At 35.5% G+C, this 21341-nt stretch overlaps 1 protein-coding gene across 1 annotated transcript in view; it reads right to left on the reverse strand.

Annotated features, from left to right (window-relative positions):
* Window positions 1-1054: 1054 nt before the first annotated feature.
* Window positions 1055-21341, reverse strand: part of LOC124171843 (tyrosine-protein phosphatase 99A) — a 1017936-nt gene continuing 997649 nt past the window's right edge. Inside the window, exons 12-19 of the mRNA XM_046551201.1 lie at window positions 12841-12966; window positions 12221-12387; window positions 11827-12124; window positions 11574-11745; window positions 10474-10601; window positions 9618-9889; window positions 7833-7968; window positions 1055-4364 (exon numbers count right to left, since the gene is read on the reverse strand). Coding sequence (XP_046407157.1) covers window positions 4140-4364; window positions 7833-7968; window positions 9618-9889; window positions 10474-10601; window positions 11574-11745; window positions 11827-12124; window positions 12221-12387; window positions 12841-12966 — 1524 coding nt within the window. The 3' untranslated portion in view covers window positions 1055-4139. The remainder of the gene's footprint in view (window positions 4365-7832; window positions 7969-9617; window positions 9890-10473; window positions 10602-11573; window positions 11746-11826; window positions 12125-12220; window positions 12388-12840; window positions 12967-21341) is intronic.

A 21341-nucleotide genomic window follows, 5' to 3' on the forward strand; every position in this document is an offset into this window, starting at 1 on the left:
AAATATTCTTGCATAGATAATAGTTTTTGTCAGGAGAACATAAGATGCAAATTGATGGCACAGAATTGAGAATTCTTATACAAATTTAAGTTTTTATGCTAAACAATTGAGTACAAAATGATTTAACGAAAGCGAAAACAAATACAAAATGATGGTACCGATTCGTACATTCTTGTATATATTAGTTTTGTATGTGAATTACTGAAAAAATACAAATTGATGGCACAGAATTGATAATCCTTGCACAGATGAAAGTAGAGGAGATGTGGAGATCAAAAAAGGCAAAACGATGATTCGAAAATGGAATTATTTTTACTGATGACAGTTTTTTTATAGAGAACAAAAATATGCTAAATGAACCTATGAGAATGGGTAATCTTCTATAAATCACGGTTTTTATGTGGTAAAGAAAAAATTGCAAAATCTTGATATGAAAATGAATATTCTGGTAAGAAAAGTGGTTTTAATATAGGAATAAAATTTTTTTATATTTAATGGAAAAAAATGATTAATGGGAATTGAATTAATTGAAATGAAATTTCTTTTCAATCATAGTTCTCTGTATAGCACTTATGATGCAAAATGATGTTACAAAAAAAATTTTTTTGTAAAAATCTCATTTTTTTAGTACTGAACAAAACATTTAAAATGATGGTATGGATGTGAAATATCTTTTACAATCAGTTTTTATTTTGAGAACAAAAAATGATGATATGGAATCGGAAAATTCTTGTACCGACAACAGTTGTTATGTGGAGGTAAACGCCCATAAGCATGTTGCAGAAAAATTCTTATGCAAATCCTAGTTTTTATGAGGAAAAAAATTTAAATTTGATAGCATAGGTTTGAAAAGTAGATCACAGCTTTGACAGATGATAAAAAAATTCATTTTGATGGTATGGATATTAAATATCTTCTATAGATAAGAGATTTTATTTAGAGAACAAATATATGCCAAATGACGGTATGAATTAATGTTCTTGTTCAAATCGGAGTTGTTATCTGGAGAACAAATCACGTCAACACCTCAAATGAAATCAAGAACAACATTAAATACTCTCCATTGCAAGCTTTAATTGAGAAACAGAAATATACAGTTTTACAAAATAGGTGAAGCTGGTTACAATGCTTAAAACATAAACGCATCAAGGAGTCTACACTAGGATGTCTCCAATAAAACTGAAATAATATCAATTAAATTTGGAACAAATATACGTTTAACACCTTAAAACATACATTTTTTTCATATGAAGACAAACCAGCACACTTAGTTTTTTTCACAATAACATTTACTTCCAGGAAAAGTAATTTTATGATTGACAGATGATAGAATATAGTGAGAGGATAAGTGAAATCCAAGGGTTGCTTATGGACATTTGTTTCGCACCTTGTTTTAATCCTTCTCATGAAGTTTCCTCAATACTGGAAGCCAATAAATGAATGATGTTAAATATTTATAAAGCTTGGCCATTACCAAAAATGTAACTTTTCTCCGTGAAAAATCAGCCGAAATATCCACCCATAACACTTGAAGAAGAGAATAGGGGATGCCTTGAAAATAGCCAGTTAATGCTCACACTAACTATAAACTATGTCCATAAGCTACATAAACTTGCCATTTGGCTGGTACTAACACTGGTATAAAAGTCAATTTGGGTATATAAAAATAACATGACTCATCTGCACCAAAACAAATTCTTAAAAAAATTAGAGCTTGGATCAAACAGTCACTCAGGTCAAAAAAATACAGAAATTGAAAAAATATCATGTATCTGCAGGTGCTATGACAACAGAACACACATGGCCACAAACAAAGCTCATTATCATAGCTCATTTCAACACTTGATGTTAAATAGAAGTTAACCATGAATCGCAAAACTCAGGACATCCTTTTATGACTTGATAAATAAAAGTTCCTTTGGCTACCACATCATCTGGGAACACCTGGACGTTAGAAGTAGCAAAAGCAACAACACACGCATCCATATATTATTTACAAATACCTATGTACAACCAAATAATAAAAATAATGTTATCATTTAAACAAAAATTATAAATCAATGGTCTGTTGCTTAGAAAGATTTCGAGTAAAAATTTAAAATGCGAGAAATCTGATCAAAAAAATCGGTGATGTCAAAGACAAGTTCTTCCGGCATCAGGAAAGAAACCAGATTCTTGAAAATAAGAGAAAAATCACACTGAATACAGTAATAAATTGAGTTTTGCATACAGATCACATTTGTACTCTTTAAATGGAATAGAAGATGATGGGTTTATGCACATAAAGTAAAACATACACTGAAATACATATACACATATTATTTCATTGTAACTATGATTCTTGAAACAGTGAATTCTAATCCATTTATTTCAGTCATGATTATAATCTATTGCATCAACAATTATAAAATCAGAGCATACACCATTTTAAAATATGCACATCTGAATACACTAAACAAACATGGAATCTTCAGCACATGCATATGAGCGAATGACAGCAAATAATGAATTTGATTAAATGCATATTTTGGATCTGCAAATAGAAACATCCAAAAGCTTATATTCAAATAGGATTCCAAATTCTCATTTCAAATCATTAAAATACATAGTATAAAAGATGGAAATCTGAAACAACTTATTGGTATAACACAGAGTATTATAACATTGTGACTATTTTCTCAACACTGTTACATTTCAGTCATAGTGGAAAGAAATACCAAGAAACATAAATACATCAATTAACACAAATCTATGGAAAGACTACACATTAATTTTGCTTACAGCACATGTAACTTAATTTATTTGTAAAACATTTGGCAAGAGCAACATACAGCAATGTCTTAGACACACAGCTGCTCCAAACTAAGGAATAAGACATTTCCTTCCGCCACAACTCCGGCTGTGACTAGATCTACCATGGTATGAATTTTCAACTGGGGAAAAATGACTAAGAAACAAGGAAGTAGGTGACAACACCTAATTGACTATTGTTAAACACAAATAGAACATGCACAACAATACTGGTGCCCTCTATATTGTTCCCCAAGTCTAAAACACCATCACACTAAATTTTACAGGGGGAAGAAACACCACTTGGATCAAGTAGGCCGGTGATTGCAAGAATTCATTACAAACCATACCGGCAAGTTTAGCTAAATATAGCTGCACAGTATATAATACGTAATCACACATTCTGTTAATGAAAGACTAAAAAATGTGTGCTCAACTTCATCTTGGCACAGAATCAAAATGCATCAGTAACCGAAGTCTTCTTCACTTGGTCATGAAAGCGGTATACAACAGCACATCCATGTACACCACATTAATTAAATTGAAGAAAAATCTCTCATTAATTATGCTCCTTCCTAGTAGATAAATCACATAACACTGCACCTGCGCTCACTCTTTTCGATCTTGGCAATGAGGGAATGGAACAAGTCTTCTGAAAATACAAAGTTCTAGAGTACAGGAAAGGAAAGTTCATCATTTACAGCCTGCAAAAGAACAGGGCTGAGCACACCCAGTTTATAAAAATTGCAAACCACATGTTTGTGTCTTTTAGCAAGAAACAATACACCCCTCCCCCTCTCCTCCTCCCATTTTCCAATGATCAATCTCAATGAATCAACATTTGAGTTCAGGATCTATGAACGTGAAAAATACATATTTCATCTTCAGTTAGTCAATAGTTAGTTACCAATACAGTAACTCTGAATCAATTAATGGGAAAAATACAGCATCTCGTCACCAACTTTTCTATGATCAGTAATCATTATGGCAATTCTGTATGTCATTTGTGAAAAATACATTCATAATATCTTCATTTTACTCTTGATCAATTATCAACATGACAATTTACTTCTATTACGGTGAAAAATATGTCTTTTCATACTCAATTTGTTACTGATCAGTCAATGTGGCAATTCTGTATTCATTAGTTTGAAAAATATGTCTTCACATGCTTAGCTTGTCAACTATTAATTATCAATACTGGAATTTTTCAACTGTTAAAGTAAAACATATGTCTTCAAATCTTCAGACTGCTTAGGTCAATGGTGGAATGTGAAATCTGAATATCATATCAAGAAACATATGTATCCTTGCATGTAAATCAATTATCATTTCATAAAGTGATTTCTTCATGCAATGGAATCTTTGATTTTCTGGGATGGCTCCATTCCTTCAGGGGACAAACGAGTTATTCCATTTCCACTATTAACATGTCCATTTCCATTGTTAACATAGCCATTGACATGTCCATTAATGGTCAGATATATATCTGGGGCCAAAGTAGGGGCAGCAACTTGATTTCCCATTGTTCCGATTAAAGCTTCCATGGCACGGTAGAGGTATAAATAGTCATCCTGTAATCAAATCATATATCAGTTTAATGTTTTGTCCAAAAAACAAGACACTATAAATAATCCATTATTAAAAAATCCACGTCTCTCACACCACTAAAAAGATGGTCTTTTAAAAGTTTTTCACACTGCCTGCATTGAGTTCAGTGAAAGTCAGAGGTTTACAGTGGAATCGGGCCCGGTTCTAGGTATAAACCAACTATACAAGATGGCTATAAACACAATAGCAAGGGGCTGGTTCCACAATTTTTTAAAACGTCAGTTGCAACAGAGCTTCAACTATAGAGAGGCCATACTTTTCTGATTTTCAAACCGTGTTCTATTTCTTGAGCTATTCAAGGTGAAAAATTGATGGTGAGAATCGTGATATCATTAACTTATGACATCATTAATCATCATCATTAATTTAATGACATCACGAGTCCAGCTGAGTGGGTCACTAAGGCTAAGCTACTCCTCAACGTTGGGAAAGCACCTTGTGTGGTCAAGTGTTCTTCACATTATTGAGAGCCATTCCTTCCTATATTGTGTGGTTCTCTCTGAACAAGATAAGGAGCTTAAACTATAATGTCGTCACCAGCTCATGAAAAGTAGGTGGGCACTGGGAGTAATTTTTTATTCTAAAATTATAAGAGGAAATAAGAATAAGGAAGAACTGAATAAGGAAGTGAAGCTATCAAACAAATTCTTTTACTGAATAGTAATTTCAAGCATGACTGCATAACCTTATGGTACATGTACATATGGGATCAGCTTACTATTGGTAAACATATTTTAACCCATTTTACTGTAATTTTCAACACACAACCTCAAGGCTTTCCTTTTAAGTTAATTCTGAAATCAGCAGCCAATTAAATGCAGTTAATTTCATACTGGCAATTAAATGATAGAAAAGTTATGCATACGTTTCTCTCACTACCTTCACTTTTTACGATTGCTATTACAGTAAACTCTTGTCATTACGAAGTTCACGGGACCGAAAAACCAGGGGTTCGTAATGATGAATTTCGTACGAAGGTTTTTTAGGAATCGTTGAAAAAAACAGTATATAATATATGTGATTAAATCACGCACAAATATATAAAAACAAGAAACTTTGTTTCAATTTCTCAATACAAAAATGCAACATAATGCAATTGAGGGTTTCTGAAGTCCTCGATATACGAACTAGATGTGCTCCAAGACCTTGTTCGTAAGTTGATAAACCTACAGTCTGGCCATCGAGAGTTGTCCAATGACAGGCAGAATGGTCTAGTACAGGGTAGGGTGCAGGGTTGCCAGGTAAGAAAGCAAGACACCAACGTCACTTGTAAACAAAAGGGTTCCGTGAAGAAAGGAGCCGGAAGGGACGACAAGCATGAAGGACTCAAAGGAAGAATCCCTCGTTTTGGTGATTTGAAGAAAGGGATTGTTTTGGTGGCTGAGGCTTGTTTCAGTGCTTCATATGCATGTGACCACGCTGTATGACTAGCCCTTTCGCTGCTGCTCAATCTCCGAAAACATACCAGGTACGTTCACAGCAGTGAAAGGGCTAGGCGAGGGTTTGAGGTGCGTTTGGGGGATAGCGATTGGCTGCAAACCATGCTGGCACAGGGTTTTCCGCCCCTCCGTTGGTGCTGTCACCAGACAACTGTCGCCCGCCGGACTGCATGCAAGGTATCCTGCAGAATGCAACACTAACTCACGATTGGGACAAACTGATCTAGCTGGGCATGCGGCGCAGCCAGAGCCGAAAAAATCACTCTCTGTGGTAAGGATGAACGAGCAAAACGTTGAACAGTTCCTAACTTCACACCAGATTCAATGATACTTTGTTCAGATTATGCCCAAAGGGCGAGTTCCTCTACGCCACACTGCATTGCATCGGCCAAATTGAAAGGTGCCGAATTCGAAATTTTTGAATGGTCACACATCTGAAAGTTCGTAAATCGAATGTGCTTAGGAAGAGGACTAACTGTTTGTCCAATTTACGAGCGGTAATGAGTGGGTCACCATGATTCCACAGGAATGAAGCTTATTATTTACTGTACGTGTACACTGAAAAAAGAAACATAATTGACGCTCTTGGGTGCAGTAATGAGAAGAACTTGGTGCAATTATTAAAACTTAGCATAACTGCATATCCACCTATATGCTGTTGCTTATTTGTTGAACTTCGTAATAGAGTTCATTTTGTAACTGCCCAGACCGGGACTGAGGTTCGTAATTTTGTAATGATGAGAACTTTGTAATAACGTTGTTCATAATAACAAGAGTCTACTGTAATTCGAGTTAATCTACACTGTCTTATTACTATCAATACGATACTGTTTTTCCCCGCTAAGACATGGGTCAATATTTGAACTGATATTGGGCATGAGATTGATTGTTCACAATAGAGGAAGGGAGCTGAGCCGATTCATTCCACATTAGAACTCTGTAAAAATTATCCTAATTTAGCATTTCTGGATTCTGCATTTTTCCGCATTTATTGCTGTAAAAACTTTTCCCACATAAAATTTTTTGCTTGATTAAATGTTTTTTCATGACAGTTTACGCAAATGATTATCCAAATGATTGAATTTATGCTCATCAACAAGAAAACATTCACGAGAGTCGATTGAATCAACTGGGGATTCAATCCATTGGAGCTAAGGCATGCTTTAATAACCTGCAACTAACCTATTTTTCACTTATTGAACCTGACTTCGATGATTACGTGAAGACTAAAGATACAAGTTATTATCTGATGGCTGCTACTATGGTGGTTTTTTGGGAATATTTTTCATCGATGGCTTATGCCACTTTCAACACTACTCTCTACGGGCAGTCCATTGTTAGCCCATTATTTATCCAGTCGGCTACTTTCCCTTTTCAAAAGAGGAGGCCCAATATTTTTGTGCAATTTACCCAAGATTCTTTCTACCATCCATTCCAAGGTCAGTTTAACCTAAATATTTTTTCCAATACATTAGCCAAAGGGGTTTTCAAAAACGCCCTCAGAAACTTTAACCATAAGATACACAGACTGGTAATCACGAGAGAAAAAACAATGAACTGCTGAAAATCACATCAGATAACAAAAACTTTTAACCCTCAAAGACTTGGTGTGCCTATTCCTGCATGAGAAAAAAGCTTCGCTTAGAAACTGCCATGCCCATACAAGCATGAGAGATTTAAAGGATTGGAATTAAGCCTGGCATTGAAGGGCGACTTTTGGACACTTAAATTTGTAGGCTAAAGCTTAAAACAACAAGAAAATAAAATAAGTTTTTAATAAAAATTAGTGATATAGAAGTATTTTCATATTTTTTAGAAATGCTATGAGAAAAGTGCCTCAAACAAGGAAATAATTTGAGTTTTGAATTAAAAATTAGTGATAAAGAAGCATTCTCACATTTTTCAGAAATGGTAGGAGGAAAGTGGCTACTAAATGATTAAAATTAGAGAATATACATGTAAAAAACAAGTTTTATGCAAAACATAATTTACCTGACTTCTCCAGATTCCTGGGCGTCTGTTGTGGTACAGTTTAGCATACATATACACATCCACATGTTTCTCAAACTCCAACTGCTTCATTAAAGTAGTCAAACAGCAGAAAGTTGCAGCTTCCGTCCCACCATAGCTGTGGACAAAATGACCAGCATATAAGACTTGTCACAGGTAAGAAAAAAATATTACAGTCAGAAATTATATGAATTGAGCAAAACAATGAACTTAACAACATGTTCAATCAAAATATACATGATGCCTACATGCTACACTCTTTAAAGAGCATGTAAAGTAAGACCCTAAGACCCATAAATTGAACAGCAAGGCTATTTTCATATGGATTAGGGAACAAATGGGACAGTGTTTAACAAGTTCACTGCCACTTTGGTCATAATGACAGAAACATGTACTTCATCTTCACGCCGTTTCAGTCATTATGACCGAAGAGTGAGTCACTTTATTTTCTCTCATAGCACCAACATAGCTACTTCAGTGCCTATTCCGTGAAAATGTATATAACGTGACTGACATAGTGCATCCAGCCGAATGCACGTGAAAACTCAAATGGAAAGGATACAAGTATTATAACAAAAGAAAAACACTTCGGTGCAATGGATGGATTTGTATACAAATCAGCGGCAGGGAATGTGTTAATGATATGAGTAGGAGAAAACCATGTTTATCTAGAATTCCATGACAAAGTCTCATCCATTTAGCCCTCTAATACCATTTTCATAGATAGGTGACCATTAAGGAAGTCAAATTCAGGATCAAGATAATTTGTAAAATCAAGATAATAAAATTCCAGTTAAAAAGACACTGGCTAATTTTCAATCCCACAACAAGAGAGAAAGGGCATGGATGAAAAATAACGGACAATTTATAAATTGGCTTTATATTCTTGGATGATTCTAATTTTTGTAAGAAAGTAGGAATGCATTATGTTACTCACCACTGCTTAAAGCACTGACCTAAAGCTTAAATTGAATGAAAATGCTTCAAGCAACAATTATGTCATTTTGTTCATATCCCCACAGCTTCGTTTATATAAGTTAACAAAGCATATAAGTGACTAGCTGTGATTTACGCAGTTGTTACATGCCCTTCGGTTATAACTTCCACTTGATATAGATCAGACCATAAGCATCTACTCCATGAACTGTAAACCTGGTTCACTTTCCTGTCAGCCTATTCCCCAATTTTGGGAGCCACACAAGGAACTGTGAAAACAAATTACTTTGCGAATACAATGAAAAATATGAATTGCCAACCCCAGTGAAAAAAATTGGGTGCAGGTGTGGCCATAATGTTTTCAAGCCAAATTCGAATGCATGAATCATTTTGTCTCCAAGTCCTCCCTCCCAAGTGGCTGCAATATTTAAAATGAGAATCCTGGACTTCAAATTTTTCCAGACCTTTTTTTTCTTAAGTTTTGCATAATTTACATCACAAATATGATACTATGATCTCACAACAGTTTTGAGAAGAGATATTTTTAATATTAAATGAGAATATTGCCACTCCAAGATGGTAGCAACTTGATGAGGGCATAACTATCGATAGGTGCCCGCTTACCCCCAATTGCAGGTCAGGACTCCAATTCAGCTAAGATAGTTAAAGAATTTAATAAACGAAGATTCCTTGCTGAATCTATTCCCAGAAATAATCATCATCCGGGTTTATTCACGTATCTGTCAAATCTCACATTCATCACTACCCCATGCTGAATAGTAAGCAGCCAACCAAGTTAAGTCCAAAGTACAAGTAGATGATCAAACTTACTTATCCAGTACAATCATTGGCCCATTCTGGAATCCTGCATGCCACTCTTGAACCATATTGATTGTGTCAAATACTGATACAACTGAAGAGCAATTATCAAGCCAGTTGCTGCACTGGATAAGCCGAACAGGTAACTCATAATCATCTTGCAGTGAATGGACAGTGAAATCACGTGTCTGGTAACCAATATGATCATTCTTTTCAATAAACTTCACTTTGAAATTGTCCGAATCAATATCACCTTCTTCAGTGGGCCAGAAGCAACCATATTCCTGTAATACATAAATACCATGTATACTGAGCATATTTAAGAGTGAAATGAAACCGGAAATGGGATTTTAAATCATGACCTTTTGGTTGGCAAGCAAGATATTAGAGCTGCCACCACTCAGGTGAGTGAAAAATAACATCAATAAGCATAAGCAGCACTCTTATCAAGTATCATGGAGCATGCAGAAAAAATAAGAAGATTTAGAGAGCCAATTAAGGTTTGCACCATACATTCGCATTCAGAGAAATTTGTGAACCATTAATTGAAGAGTGGTAGACCTCATTGGGAATTGAAATAAAATGAAAGAAGACATGGAATAAAAGGAAAGAGGACATCATGGAGAGTGGTCTTCACCAATGTTGGCAAGCACTGTTGGACGCACCCCTTGCAAACACAGAAATGCATGGAACGCAAGGGATAAGGGATCCAAGTAAACTTTGACATGATTAAGAAGACTAACCAACTTCATCATAAGGGACAGGTGAAGAGAATGAGAGACTACCAATATCAGAATAAAAGCTAAAATATTTCACAACCCACTCGGTAGCACTTGGTTATCAAAATTTAAAAGATAATAAAGATTACCTCATCATCCAGACTAGACAACATGACAATGGTCTGCGCATTCTGATCCCAAACCATCTGCCAAAAATCATATACAGTAATATCAAGGGGATGCTGAGAAATGATGAACTCCTTCAATTTGTGGAACCCTGAAAAGGAAGTCGTTATTAATATCATTTCTCGGTATTACAACATATTGCACAAACAATCACCTTGATTAACAAAAAACAAAACATTTGGCACTCATCAAAAAGAAGAGAAGGTTTAGAATAAAATAGACCGAATGCAAGGCAGATTAGCAAGGCAAATAAAAATCATCCAAGTTACGTATGCATTAATGTTAAATTTCAGGAAATCAAATTGGTAATGAAGTACAAATACATAGAAAAGCAAATGAAATTAAAAAAATTATCAATTAAAAGAAAAATAGCATTGGTTAGCAACATAAACACTACAGCAACTAAACACTTTCTATTGCGATTACACAACTGCATTACAATTGATTCTTTAAAAGGCAAAACTTAATGATATACTGCGGTCAAGTCTCATAGAAAATGAGAATAACCATCTAGAGAGAAAGGAGGGAAAATGAAGAGCAGAGGTGCACTTTTACAGCATTAGATACTACAATAGATAGATACTACAATAGAAGATCACTGAGAGCATGACACAGAACCACAATGATTGAGTTACTCTACATGAAAGGGAATAGGAGATGAATGAGTTTCCTCTGTTTGTTTATCAAAAAAGCAGTTTTTTGACACTAATGGAGAATTGTAAAAATAAGATTTTCAATATGGATACCACCTCATGATGCCATTGCATACACAAGCTGCTGACAGGTGACATCAAGAGATCTCCAGTACATCTCCATACAGAAATATCTGCTTCAGTACATTTGTCTGTACTTACATTTAATAGAATTTTCAGCTTTACTTATGGAACTAGCATAGGACAATATTTTAATGTTGCCCAAAGTATGGTCAGGAATAGTGTATCAGCGTGGAATGTAACACATAAATTTTCATTTCCAAATACTCTGCACTGAGTGGATCATTGAGCAGATACAGGGAAAATGACAAACAAGCACAGGAAAGTCAGCAACATAACATATGAATTACCTTGCAGCCAAGTTGCATTGATGTAATCACTGCCGTCAACACCAGGTTTAGGTGTCAAATGGACCCTGGCAGCTTCAACTGGGATGATGTCAGCACTACGGTTCTTGATGATGTTACATGGCTTCCTGGCAGACATTATGTGGAAATCTTTTGGTGCAAACAAAGAAACTTGCTGAAAGACAAATTAAAACATTAAGATATCAGAGATAAAAATGAAGCTATCAGCTAATGCCAGCATTAGAAAAATGTTTACCATGAACTGCCGGTCCAAAAGTTTCATGATGTCTCCCTTCTCATCTTCATAAACACTTGTCATTAGGCTGTGAATGTAACGAGAAAGATAGGCTTGATTTACATTGGTCTCACCACTTTCAATGGCTTCCAGGAGAGCATCATGAATGAATATGTACTGCTCTTCAGTCTGCACAAGATAGTTGCGCTGTGTGCGAATATGACGAAGGAATCCAAAAATATTAACCTCTCCCTTGGCTCGAATTTGTTTAAGCATAGCATCCAGAACAATATATGTTCCAGTCCTACCCACTCCAGCACTGAAATGAGACAAAGGAAATATCTCAATTGAGTTCTTTGTACTGGACCTTCTGACATGCATTTAACCCTTGGCCAATATGCCTGGGGCAACATACCTGCAGTGCACAATGATTGGACCAGCATCAGTAGGATTGGCGGCAGAAGACTTCTTCACAAAGCTAAGAACTGGCAGGGGATGATCGGGAGTTCCATGGTCAGGCCAATTAGTATAATGATACTGGTACACATATCGGTCATTAAACCCACGCTTCTTCTTCTTGATCTGTAAATACAATTGATCTCATAAGAGAATGGAATGACAAAACTCCAATACGATGCATGGTAGATTCAATTCCCTATCCAAAAGAAAAAGTAATCCATACTCAGTGAAACCTCTCAATTACGAGAAGGTGTCCTTGAAAATGTGTTCGTAAGTGTCCGCAAGTCAGAGGTGACCTAGGATTTTTGTTTAGGGGCATCGAGTTGTTTAACCAAGATGCACTCGGGGCTCTTTGATAAGCATCTAAGTGCTCTACCCACCAAGGCTACCAAGATCCCTTTTTTAAAATTTGCAAAATCACTTTTGAATTTTATTCTGACAATAAAATATTACGTTAAGTGTTGAAGTTATTTAAGGGCAGTAATTACAATTTAAATATTAACTCCCTGTCAATGCTGCAATCAACCAAGTGCCCAAAATATTGGAAAAACAATGTAGGAAAAATTAGAGGCTCACCCTCAAATGGCGGATTTGAAAGGTCCTCACGGTGTAAGTAGCCAAGACATCTTCTTTCACAAGTTTGACTTGAATGACACCATATGTCTCAGATCCTTCCTTAGGCCAATACATGTCACATTTCCTCTAAAATAAAGAATAAACACACATGTTAGCATTTAAATAGTGACAATTTGCTGAAATTTATTAGATGTTAGGAAATCAAACTGCATTCCATTCAACTTTTAACAAAGAACACGAGCCAATCATAAAAGTGGCAAAATGCCTTTTGTGTAGCATGTGGTCCATCAATCATTATTAGTATGGATTAAAATTATGGATATTCATGGATTAAAATCATCAAGAAGTTAAGATTTTCTTCCTTGTATAATATACTGGTATTGCTGCAAACGTATAAACAAGCAAGCATATTCACCAGATGTTAGGAAAAATGAACACATGCCATGGCAGTTATGGCAAACATTTCATCTCCAGTTTTCATTTTCAACATACAATCAAAAAGCAATCCTGGTTTTTCAGTAGTGGACACACAAAATCAAAAATAAGCTTTGAGAACACACTGAGTACAAAAATGTTTCATACCCTGAGATGATCTGAAAAAAATATATGTCAGCAATAATTAATCATACCTTATCAGTCTAAATGAGTAGTTTTTCTATTTCTTTCACAGGTTACAGAAACATTTAATTTTGAGAAGCCTCTATGGGCAGCCAGCATGGAAAATAACCGGTATATTTCCCAAACCTTACATTTGCAGAGTAAAACCAGGTGATTCCCAACTACTCCCAGTTTACCAATGCCAAAGAAAGGCAAAAGCAAATCACGTAACTTTTTGAAATTGCTTCACGTTGAAATGAAATACTTAGTAATTACACATCTATGATTTTAGATGACAGTTTTACAGTGGTGCAACATCTTGTGGTACAGCAGGAAAAAGATGTTAAATACTCAATATCAATAGAGGTGGAAAGACACCGACAAATGGTGATGGAAGGTAAAGTAAAAAGAGAAAGATTTTGAAAACCCTTCACAATGACAATTTAAAAAATTTGCAAAGTACAAGGCATGGTTGAGTTAGGTACCCACTCTTTGGGTACTTTGATAATTTCTTAAATTTTCACAATGAATGGTTTTCCTAATGATGTCCTTTCCCTTTTACTTAACCTACTGCCACTATCATTCGTCTTCTATTGACAATGTGAATTTGAAAATTTGTTTTCTCCAGCTTTGCAGTTTCCGAGGATGTGGCACCATGGTCGTATAAAATTAAACACGAGAAATTACAAAGTTTTTCATTTCAAAATCCAAATAAAGATGTTCCTGATAAACACACAATGAGTCAAAGAATTATTCCAACCTTATCCATATTTACAGAAAAACCTCAATTATACTCAAAGAAGAAGAAAATTTGCTAAGTCACATTCCGACAAAGCATCTAAAGCCAGACTTTCCATGGATAAACCGTGACTGGAAAATTATACTGGATTCACATAAAAGAATGTCACACCAAAGAAGCCACATTGAGCACAATAAACTTGAATGTCAAATTCTGCTTACAAAACACCATGGTGCATTCACATTAAGGTGGGATCATGATCACAATGCAAAGCATACATGCCAATTTATCCAGGTTTTTATGACTCTTGTTCTAGTTACACAGAGTTCATTAATGCTTAAATCAGAGCATGTAAATCAGACAGCTAAACCAAAATACTAATGACAAGGATAAATCTAAGGAAGAAGAAAAATAACTCCCCCTTAGGCACTCGTCACACTGTTCAAAATTCCATCCATGAGAAAAGAACGACACTAAGAACTACTTACAAGGTTCGCACATGCATTAGTTAGAATTCAGAATTTTCTCCAATAGGTAACAAGCACTCTCATGATAATGAAATGACATCAACCAAAAAACGCTAATTTCCAACACAATAAAAACAGCGGATGGTGGAAAACACAATATGCATTATCATGAGCAAAGGGATTGGTATGTACATACAGTAATGCCACATAAATGACTAAAATAATTATTTTTCTTTGTCCATAATGCTACTGCATTTTGAAAAGGTTTAACACACACATATGAAATCAAGGTTGTTAATGCTAGCATAAATCTAATATACACTTCTCTAGAACACATTTAAAGGTTACTACAAAAAGTAAAAACACCATAGTGTCATTCACAATGAAACTAATGTACTGTTTCACCATGCGGAGGTCATAGGTTTGACAGCAACCAGGATATTCTCTTTGCCTATTGCTATAGCTCAAGTACACTGTAACAAGGCTTGATGGGATTTGCGTCAAGATCCATACTCATTGGAAGACAAACTAGCAAAACATCAAATTATAGTGATCAAGACGAAGAGAAGGTATGGCCACCAAAGAGCATTCAAGCAGGCAATGGGATCCTTCAGAAGGTTAAGCAAGCATTAATTGGTGCAGAATGAAATTTGCCAGGTTTAAATTACAAACATTTTACACTTTTGTAAGACTAATACTTAAAAGGAATTAATAATACTTGGATTAAAAAAGCCTTAAATTACTGAGGTTTAACTGTAAATACATTTTGAAATGCCATAAGTATCATACTATAATTCATAATGACTGAATACAAGAGTTCAATGCTGTAAACACAGGCACATTTTCCTGTAAACACCAACTCTCTAAGTTTCATAACCAAACTTAAAACAGTCCACACATGAACACCATAACAAATATGAATAAAAGATTACACAATGGGTGACTACACAAAGCAGAGAAAAGATTTTTTCGGTATCACTTTAGGAACAGAGCAAAACATTCATATTTCTTGCAATATCCTTATTACCCCCTAAAACATAAACAGACAGCAAAGTACGAGGGATAGTGTACGGATGGTGGAGAGACCAACTTTAAAAATTTTACACTTTTTAATATCACATGAGATACTTGACACGTGCATCCATTAATCCATGACTTTCTATTGAAGAATATTAAGTGAATTAGAATGTGTCAAGTATTCTATTCTGAATACTAGAAAGTGAAAGACAAATGAAGGAAGTTCTAACATTTAGAAAAAATTCTTATCTTAGACCCACACGCCAATGATAAATTTCTATAAACGGTAAACTATCTTTTGGGTTCTCAGCTCATACGTGATGATATGTTAACAACAGTTCCATTTCAAGGATCCCGAGTGAAACTGGGAATCACTCAGTACCCAATGCTTTTCAGCATTTCGGTGGGCATGCAGTAGAAACCTGAAAGATATCTCTTCCTTCTAGCCCAGCAAAAGCATAGCCACTACAAACTTCACTTTCCACACCTAAACAATTTCACAAAATAAATTCACTCTTTTTCCCTCACTCATTCAGGAATGCCTACTTTTTCCTTCCCAATTTTAGAAATTACATGTTTTGAGATCAGAGATCAAGGTGAAACTAGATATGTGTCCTGACAGTGAAATTAAGAGTCCTGAAGTATTTTTGTGGCACGTTCTGGCGCTCTGGCATCCACCATTGAATACTGAGTTCCATGAGAATTAAGAAGTGCAAAACAAAGACTGGATATTAAGAATGTACCCTAGTACTGAATATATTCTCAAAGATTCATAATTTTAGTATCAGCAGACTTGGCACTGGCACTGCAGGGTGAACTAATTTTCTGAGTTGCCAGCATGGCAATGACCCCTCTAAGTACTTCATATGTATTTCTACCTTAACTACAGCACACTCCCAATTATCAGGTTGCAGTACATTTGTGTTGCAGATTGTCCATGCATGACTTTTACTCTCGCTCAATATTATCCACGATCTTTATAAAGAAATAAAATCAGACGCAAAATCACCGGAATGACTCCATCAATGCTAGGATACACCGGGCTTATTATTTGCATTAGAATCTCCATTGTAAAACAGAAGTGATTGCGCACTAGCTGCATTCACGGGAGCAGCGTGTACCTATTTTCCAAGCCTTGCAGTGCACGACCGCACTCCATTATCACAGATACACATCCCACAGCAGTTGCAACCCGGGCAACTTGTGCAAGACGCAACTACGTGGCGTGGTGCCTGGCAGGGTAGTTTTCAACGTTGAGCAGTGGTTTTGAAGCATTCGCGCAATCCACTTTTCTGTTTTCGTGATTACACAGCCACGGATCGAAACCAGGCCTTACATGGAGCATTAATAATACAAGTACAACCATGTTATCGCAGCTAAAAAGATCACAAACTGACGAAGAAGGCTCTCAATGAGTCCGGTAAGCACTCTAAAATAACAGAATAACTGCAATAATAATAATATATTGTTTTCTTTACGTAAATTATGAACATTACAAGGCATTAAGTGAAAGTTTGGGTTATTCGTGTTTTCCAATTATTCGTGTCGTCTCTCCCCATCATTAGCCATTAGGATATTCGGGAGTGTGCTGTAGCATAAGAATGATGTCCGTAAGTCTAATCTACTCAGATGAATGTAAAATGATCTTTCAAAGTAGTATTTTAACATATAAATGCCATACACCTACAAATTTACTTTGAACTCTGTGAAGTAAATTCAAGTAGCAAAAGAAGTCTCTCCTAAAAATATAATATCCTCTAGCGCAAAAGAATCTAAGGCGTTAAAACATGAGGGAATGTAGAGAATTCCATGCCTGCAAGGTCTAAAAAAATAACAATATAAATAATGCTAGGAAGTTATCACTCCCAAATTACTTATACACCTGAATACAATAATGGTTCTCAGAAAATAAAAATGGAATGAACTATAAGGGAGCAAGAAATAGAAAATTGTAGAGGAAGGGAGTCAATGAGAAGAACGAAGGAACATGTAGTGCCTGCAGCATTGAAAATAATTTATATTTCAGACCTATCACAGAAACATCTTTATTAAGAATCACAAACCAAACGGTAAGTAATCCAAAATGGAGTAAAGTCAGTCAAAAGAAATATTTCACTCAATGCTGGCAATGAGACAACTGCTGGATCAACTAATAGGACAGGTGATAAGAGTGAATATGCAGTTACATGTTTAAATACAGCATTAGAAACGAACAGTTCTTGGTGGTGGTGAATGTTCTATTTTAGAGAAAAAAAGGTAATGAGATGTTTAAATTGAAAGATTTTCATCTGAAATTAATAGTGAACTTATTCATGATGCCACATGAGTTATAATTATCACTAACAACAAAAAAGCCAAAGGCAAAGTCCCTAGCCTTGAAGATGCTGTTTATAGAATATATTCACCAATTTTTCCAAAATCATTCAGGAATGAATACTTTTTCCTTCCCAGTTTTAGAAATTACATAATTGAGATTAGAAATGAAGACGAAACTAGATTTCTGAGATGACAGAGAGCCACAAAGCATGTGAAACAAACATCATAAGTTGCAAAATAAAATTCCAATCAGTGGCACCCACAAGATATGGATACCTATTCAAAATAACACCATGCATAACTATGTAGTTGTCAACTTTATGCACAGAAGGGACTTTTCCCTTTCAGTAGATATATTTTTTTTTTCAGTACTCAGGTTTCAAATGCTGTATTTTTTATCACCATCAGTCCCATTTTAATCATTATACAAATCAACTACAATATTATTGATCTGAATGCAATGCTACAATTAACACTGACACAGAAAATAACACACAAAAATTACCTTTGTAGCTGAAAGAGAATTTGAATCAGTTTCATCAACCACTGATTGTAGACTGTAATTCTGAAAAATTGAATAGTATAATTCTGAAATGAGAATCTGGAATGTTTACAACATTGAAAATAAAATACCAGATCTCTCAAATCACAAACTGAGCACAGTAACAATCATTACATTTATGTCAACAGATATCTGAGAAAATGCAGTAGAATGTACAAGGGGAAGTAAAAATTTATCACCGAAGTCTCAAATTTATGTTACAAAGCAGAGCACAGTATACGGAGAAGGCAATCGACAGCCGAGGTCAATTGCGCCACGTGGGAAGGGTGGGTGGAGCCAAGGGGTCCATGGATTAACGCCCGAAGGACAGAGTATTGCACTTGAAATGTTCATACCACTACCTGATCCCTGCTTGAATGTAGCGTGGAGCATTCAAGCAGGGATCAGGTGGTGGTATGAGCATTTCAAGTGCAATACTCTGTCCTTCGGGCATCCCTGGCATTCGGGATCCCTGCTTGAATGCTCCACGTTATATTCGAGCAGGGATTGGGCGGTCCCTGAAAGTTCTCTGCCACCTCTGGGATTTGAACCTGAGCCCACGGCGTGGGAAGGCAACACTCAAGCCACCACACCAACCCGATCCCCATGTATGGTTAGCATGGTAAAAGGTGGAATAATGAATAAATACAAGGAAACTGAATGCTGAGTGATAAGTAGCAGGGCTTCCCCAGAAAATATGTACACAAATAATGACATCACAACGCATTTCAGCTAACACAGCCATCTTCAGATGGCCAAAGTAATTGACGCACCAAATGATGACTTATTACCGAAATATAGCATGAGTTGAAACTAAATTATTTTATTGAATATTTTGAAGGTTACTTAAGGTCTGTAGGTAAGGAAGGCTCACTTAAGTGTTTTACTTGCCTAACACCCATAATTCACTTTCACAGTCAAATGACTAAGCTAGCACACATTATTAGCCACTTATGTTATCAACCATATGAGCACATGCATACTCCATCAGATCTTTAAAAGAAATGCAAGGCAGTATAAGAAATAAGGAACATAAGATGACAACGAAAACTTAAATCTTTTGTGTTTATTTCGAGACTTGAATCCTTCAAATCTGCATCAAAATCATGGTTACGTATAAACAGGATTTGGCAGGTGGCTCGGGAAGATTTGAGGGAGTGATGTCACTTCCATTCCATACTTTAAATTGTTTTAGTTTCAAGAATTGGTGATAGGGAAAGTTGCAGGGCAGCCATGCCACTAACTTTGCATTAAAGTTACATTCTACGCTTCCTCAATCATAATAAGATATTTCACCATATTTATAGGTCCAAAGGGCTGACCTCAAGGTCGAAGGGATCTAAATAAACCATTACCCTAAAATCTGCACCTCTTAAATTCTCTTTGATCCATAGGGAGAATTTATCTGACTGACATTGACATTGTTCCAGAAAAGAGAAAATTACTCTGTGTGAAATCGTTTGTGATTTGACTTTTGTGTGCTGTGAAGTGACGACTATGAACTATGCTTTTTTACCATTTTTGATATGTCCTGATGATTGCGTCAATTTGAAAGTCCATTTATTAGATGAAAACTTTGAGTATCATCATTAGAGTTTGGAATTTAGGAGTCCTTTTGCAGATGTTTCACACACAGTCATAGCAATAGAAGCTTTAATCACATACACTATGGTTGCTGGTTTAGAGCACAGAGCCGTTGACCATTTGCCATGCTTGGCTCATATTTTTCAATTAGTCGCAATGGATGTTTTACTGAATAAGAGTGAAATGAAGACAATTTTATTGTCCTGACAACGTATTGTGTGACATTTTAAGCATTCCTCTAAATCCATGAAAGTCTTATGAGCTTCTCCAGCAACATTAAGTCAAAACCTCATTGTTTTCCAAAAGATGGCATTCACAGCTTCACATACTCCATTGTCTCGAGGAATGTAAGCAAGATGCTTTATAGTGAAGGAGACCACTTAAATATCATATGAATAGCAAGGAGGCCATTGTGTGTGGATTAACTACTCCCAATTAAAGATATCCGAAAGATGAAATAAATGCCTGATGAAAGAAGCACTGCTTCCCCCATCTGCAAACATCTACAAATATTGGAAGGACAATGAAAGGTATAAAAATTTGAGGAAACTCACAAGGAAGTTTTTAATCTTTCCAACATTAACAGCTTTCTCTGAAAGACTATTGAGTAAATTAGTGAATCGTAGTTGATAAAAAATGGAGTAGACTAGACCTAGAGTGAGTCTGCACACTAGTTTTCCAGAGTTAACTTCTCCTTTGATGTTTTTCTATATTTTGGCAGCTAAAATAAGTTTGTTTTCATTGCTCAGAACCTTTGAATGTATTTATCTCCTTAAAAATATATTGCATGTTCAAATATGAACCTATAAACTCATTTCTTACTGATGAAGCTATGAAATTTAGCTAAAGCTTGCACCTGCTCTTTCAGTATTGCTTCTTTTTTCTTTGAATTAAAATTTCATTTCTAAGAGGGATATGAAAAATACAAGATTTGAAGTATTCAAGATCTTCGAGAACCTTTTGAGTTTTGGATTTGTATAAAAAATACAGGACTCGTTCCATTTCTTGGCATCAACCAATCAAAGAATGTAATTTTGAATTCACAAAGTGAATATATACATTTAATAAAACAGAATGTGAAATAAGCATCTGCTTACAGTCATGCCTCCTTCATCATTAAATTGAGCATTCAAATAAACTCATACTCATATCAAAATTTTGCTCAACCATTTCCAAATACATTTCACCTGTGGTCCTCGGACTTATGAACAATATTTGAATCCCCACTACATATGCATTC

Source organism: Ischnura elegans, chromosome X, assembly GCF_921293095.1.
Source record: "Ischnura elegans chromosome X, ioIscEleg1.1, whole genome shotgun sequence".
Classification (NCBI taxonomy): Eukaryota; Metazoa; Arthropoda; class Insecta; order Odonata; family Coenagrionidae; genus Ischnura; species Ischnura elegans.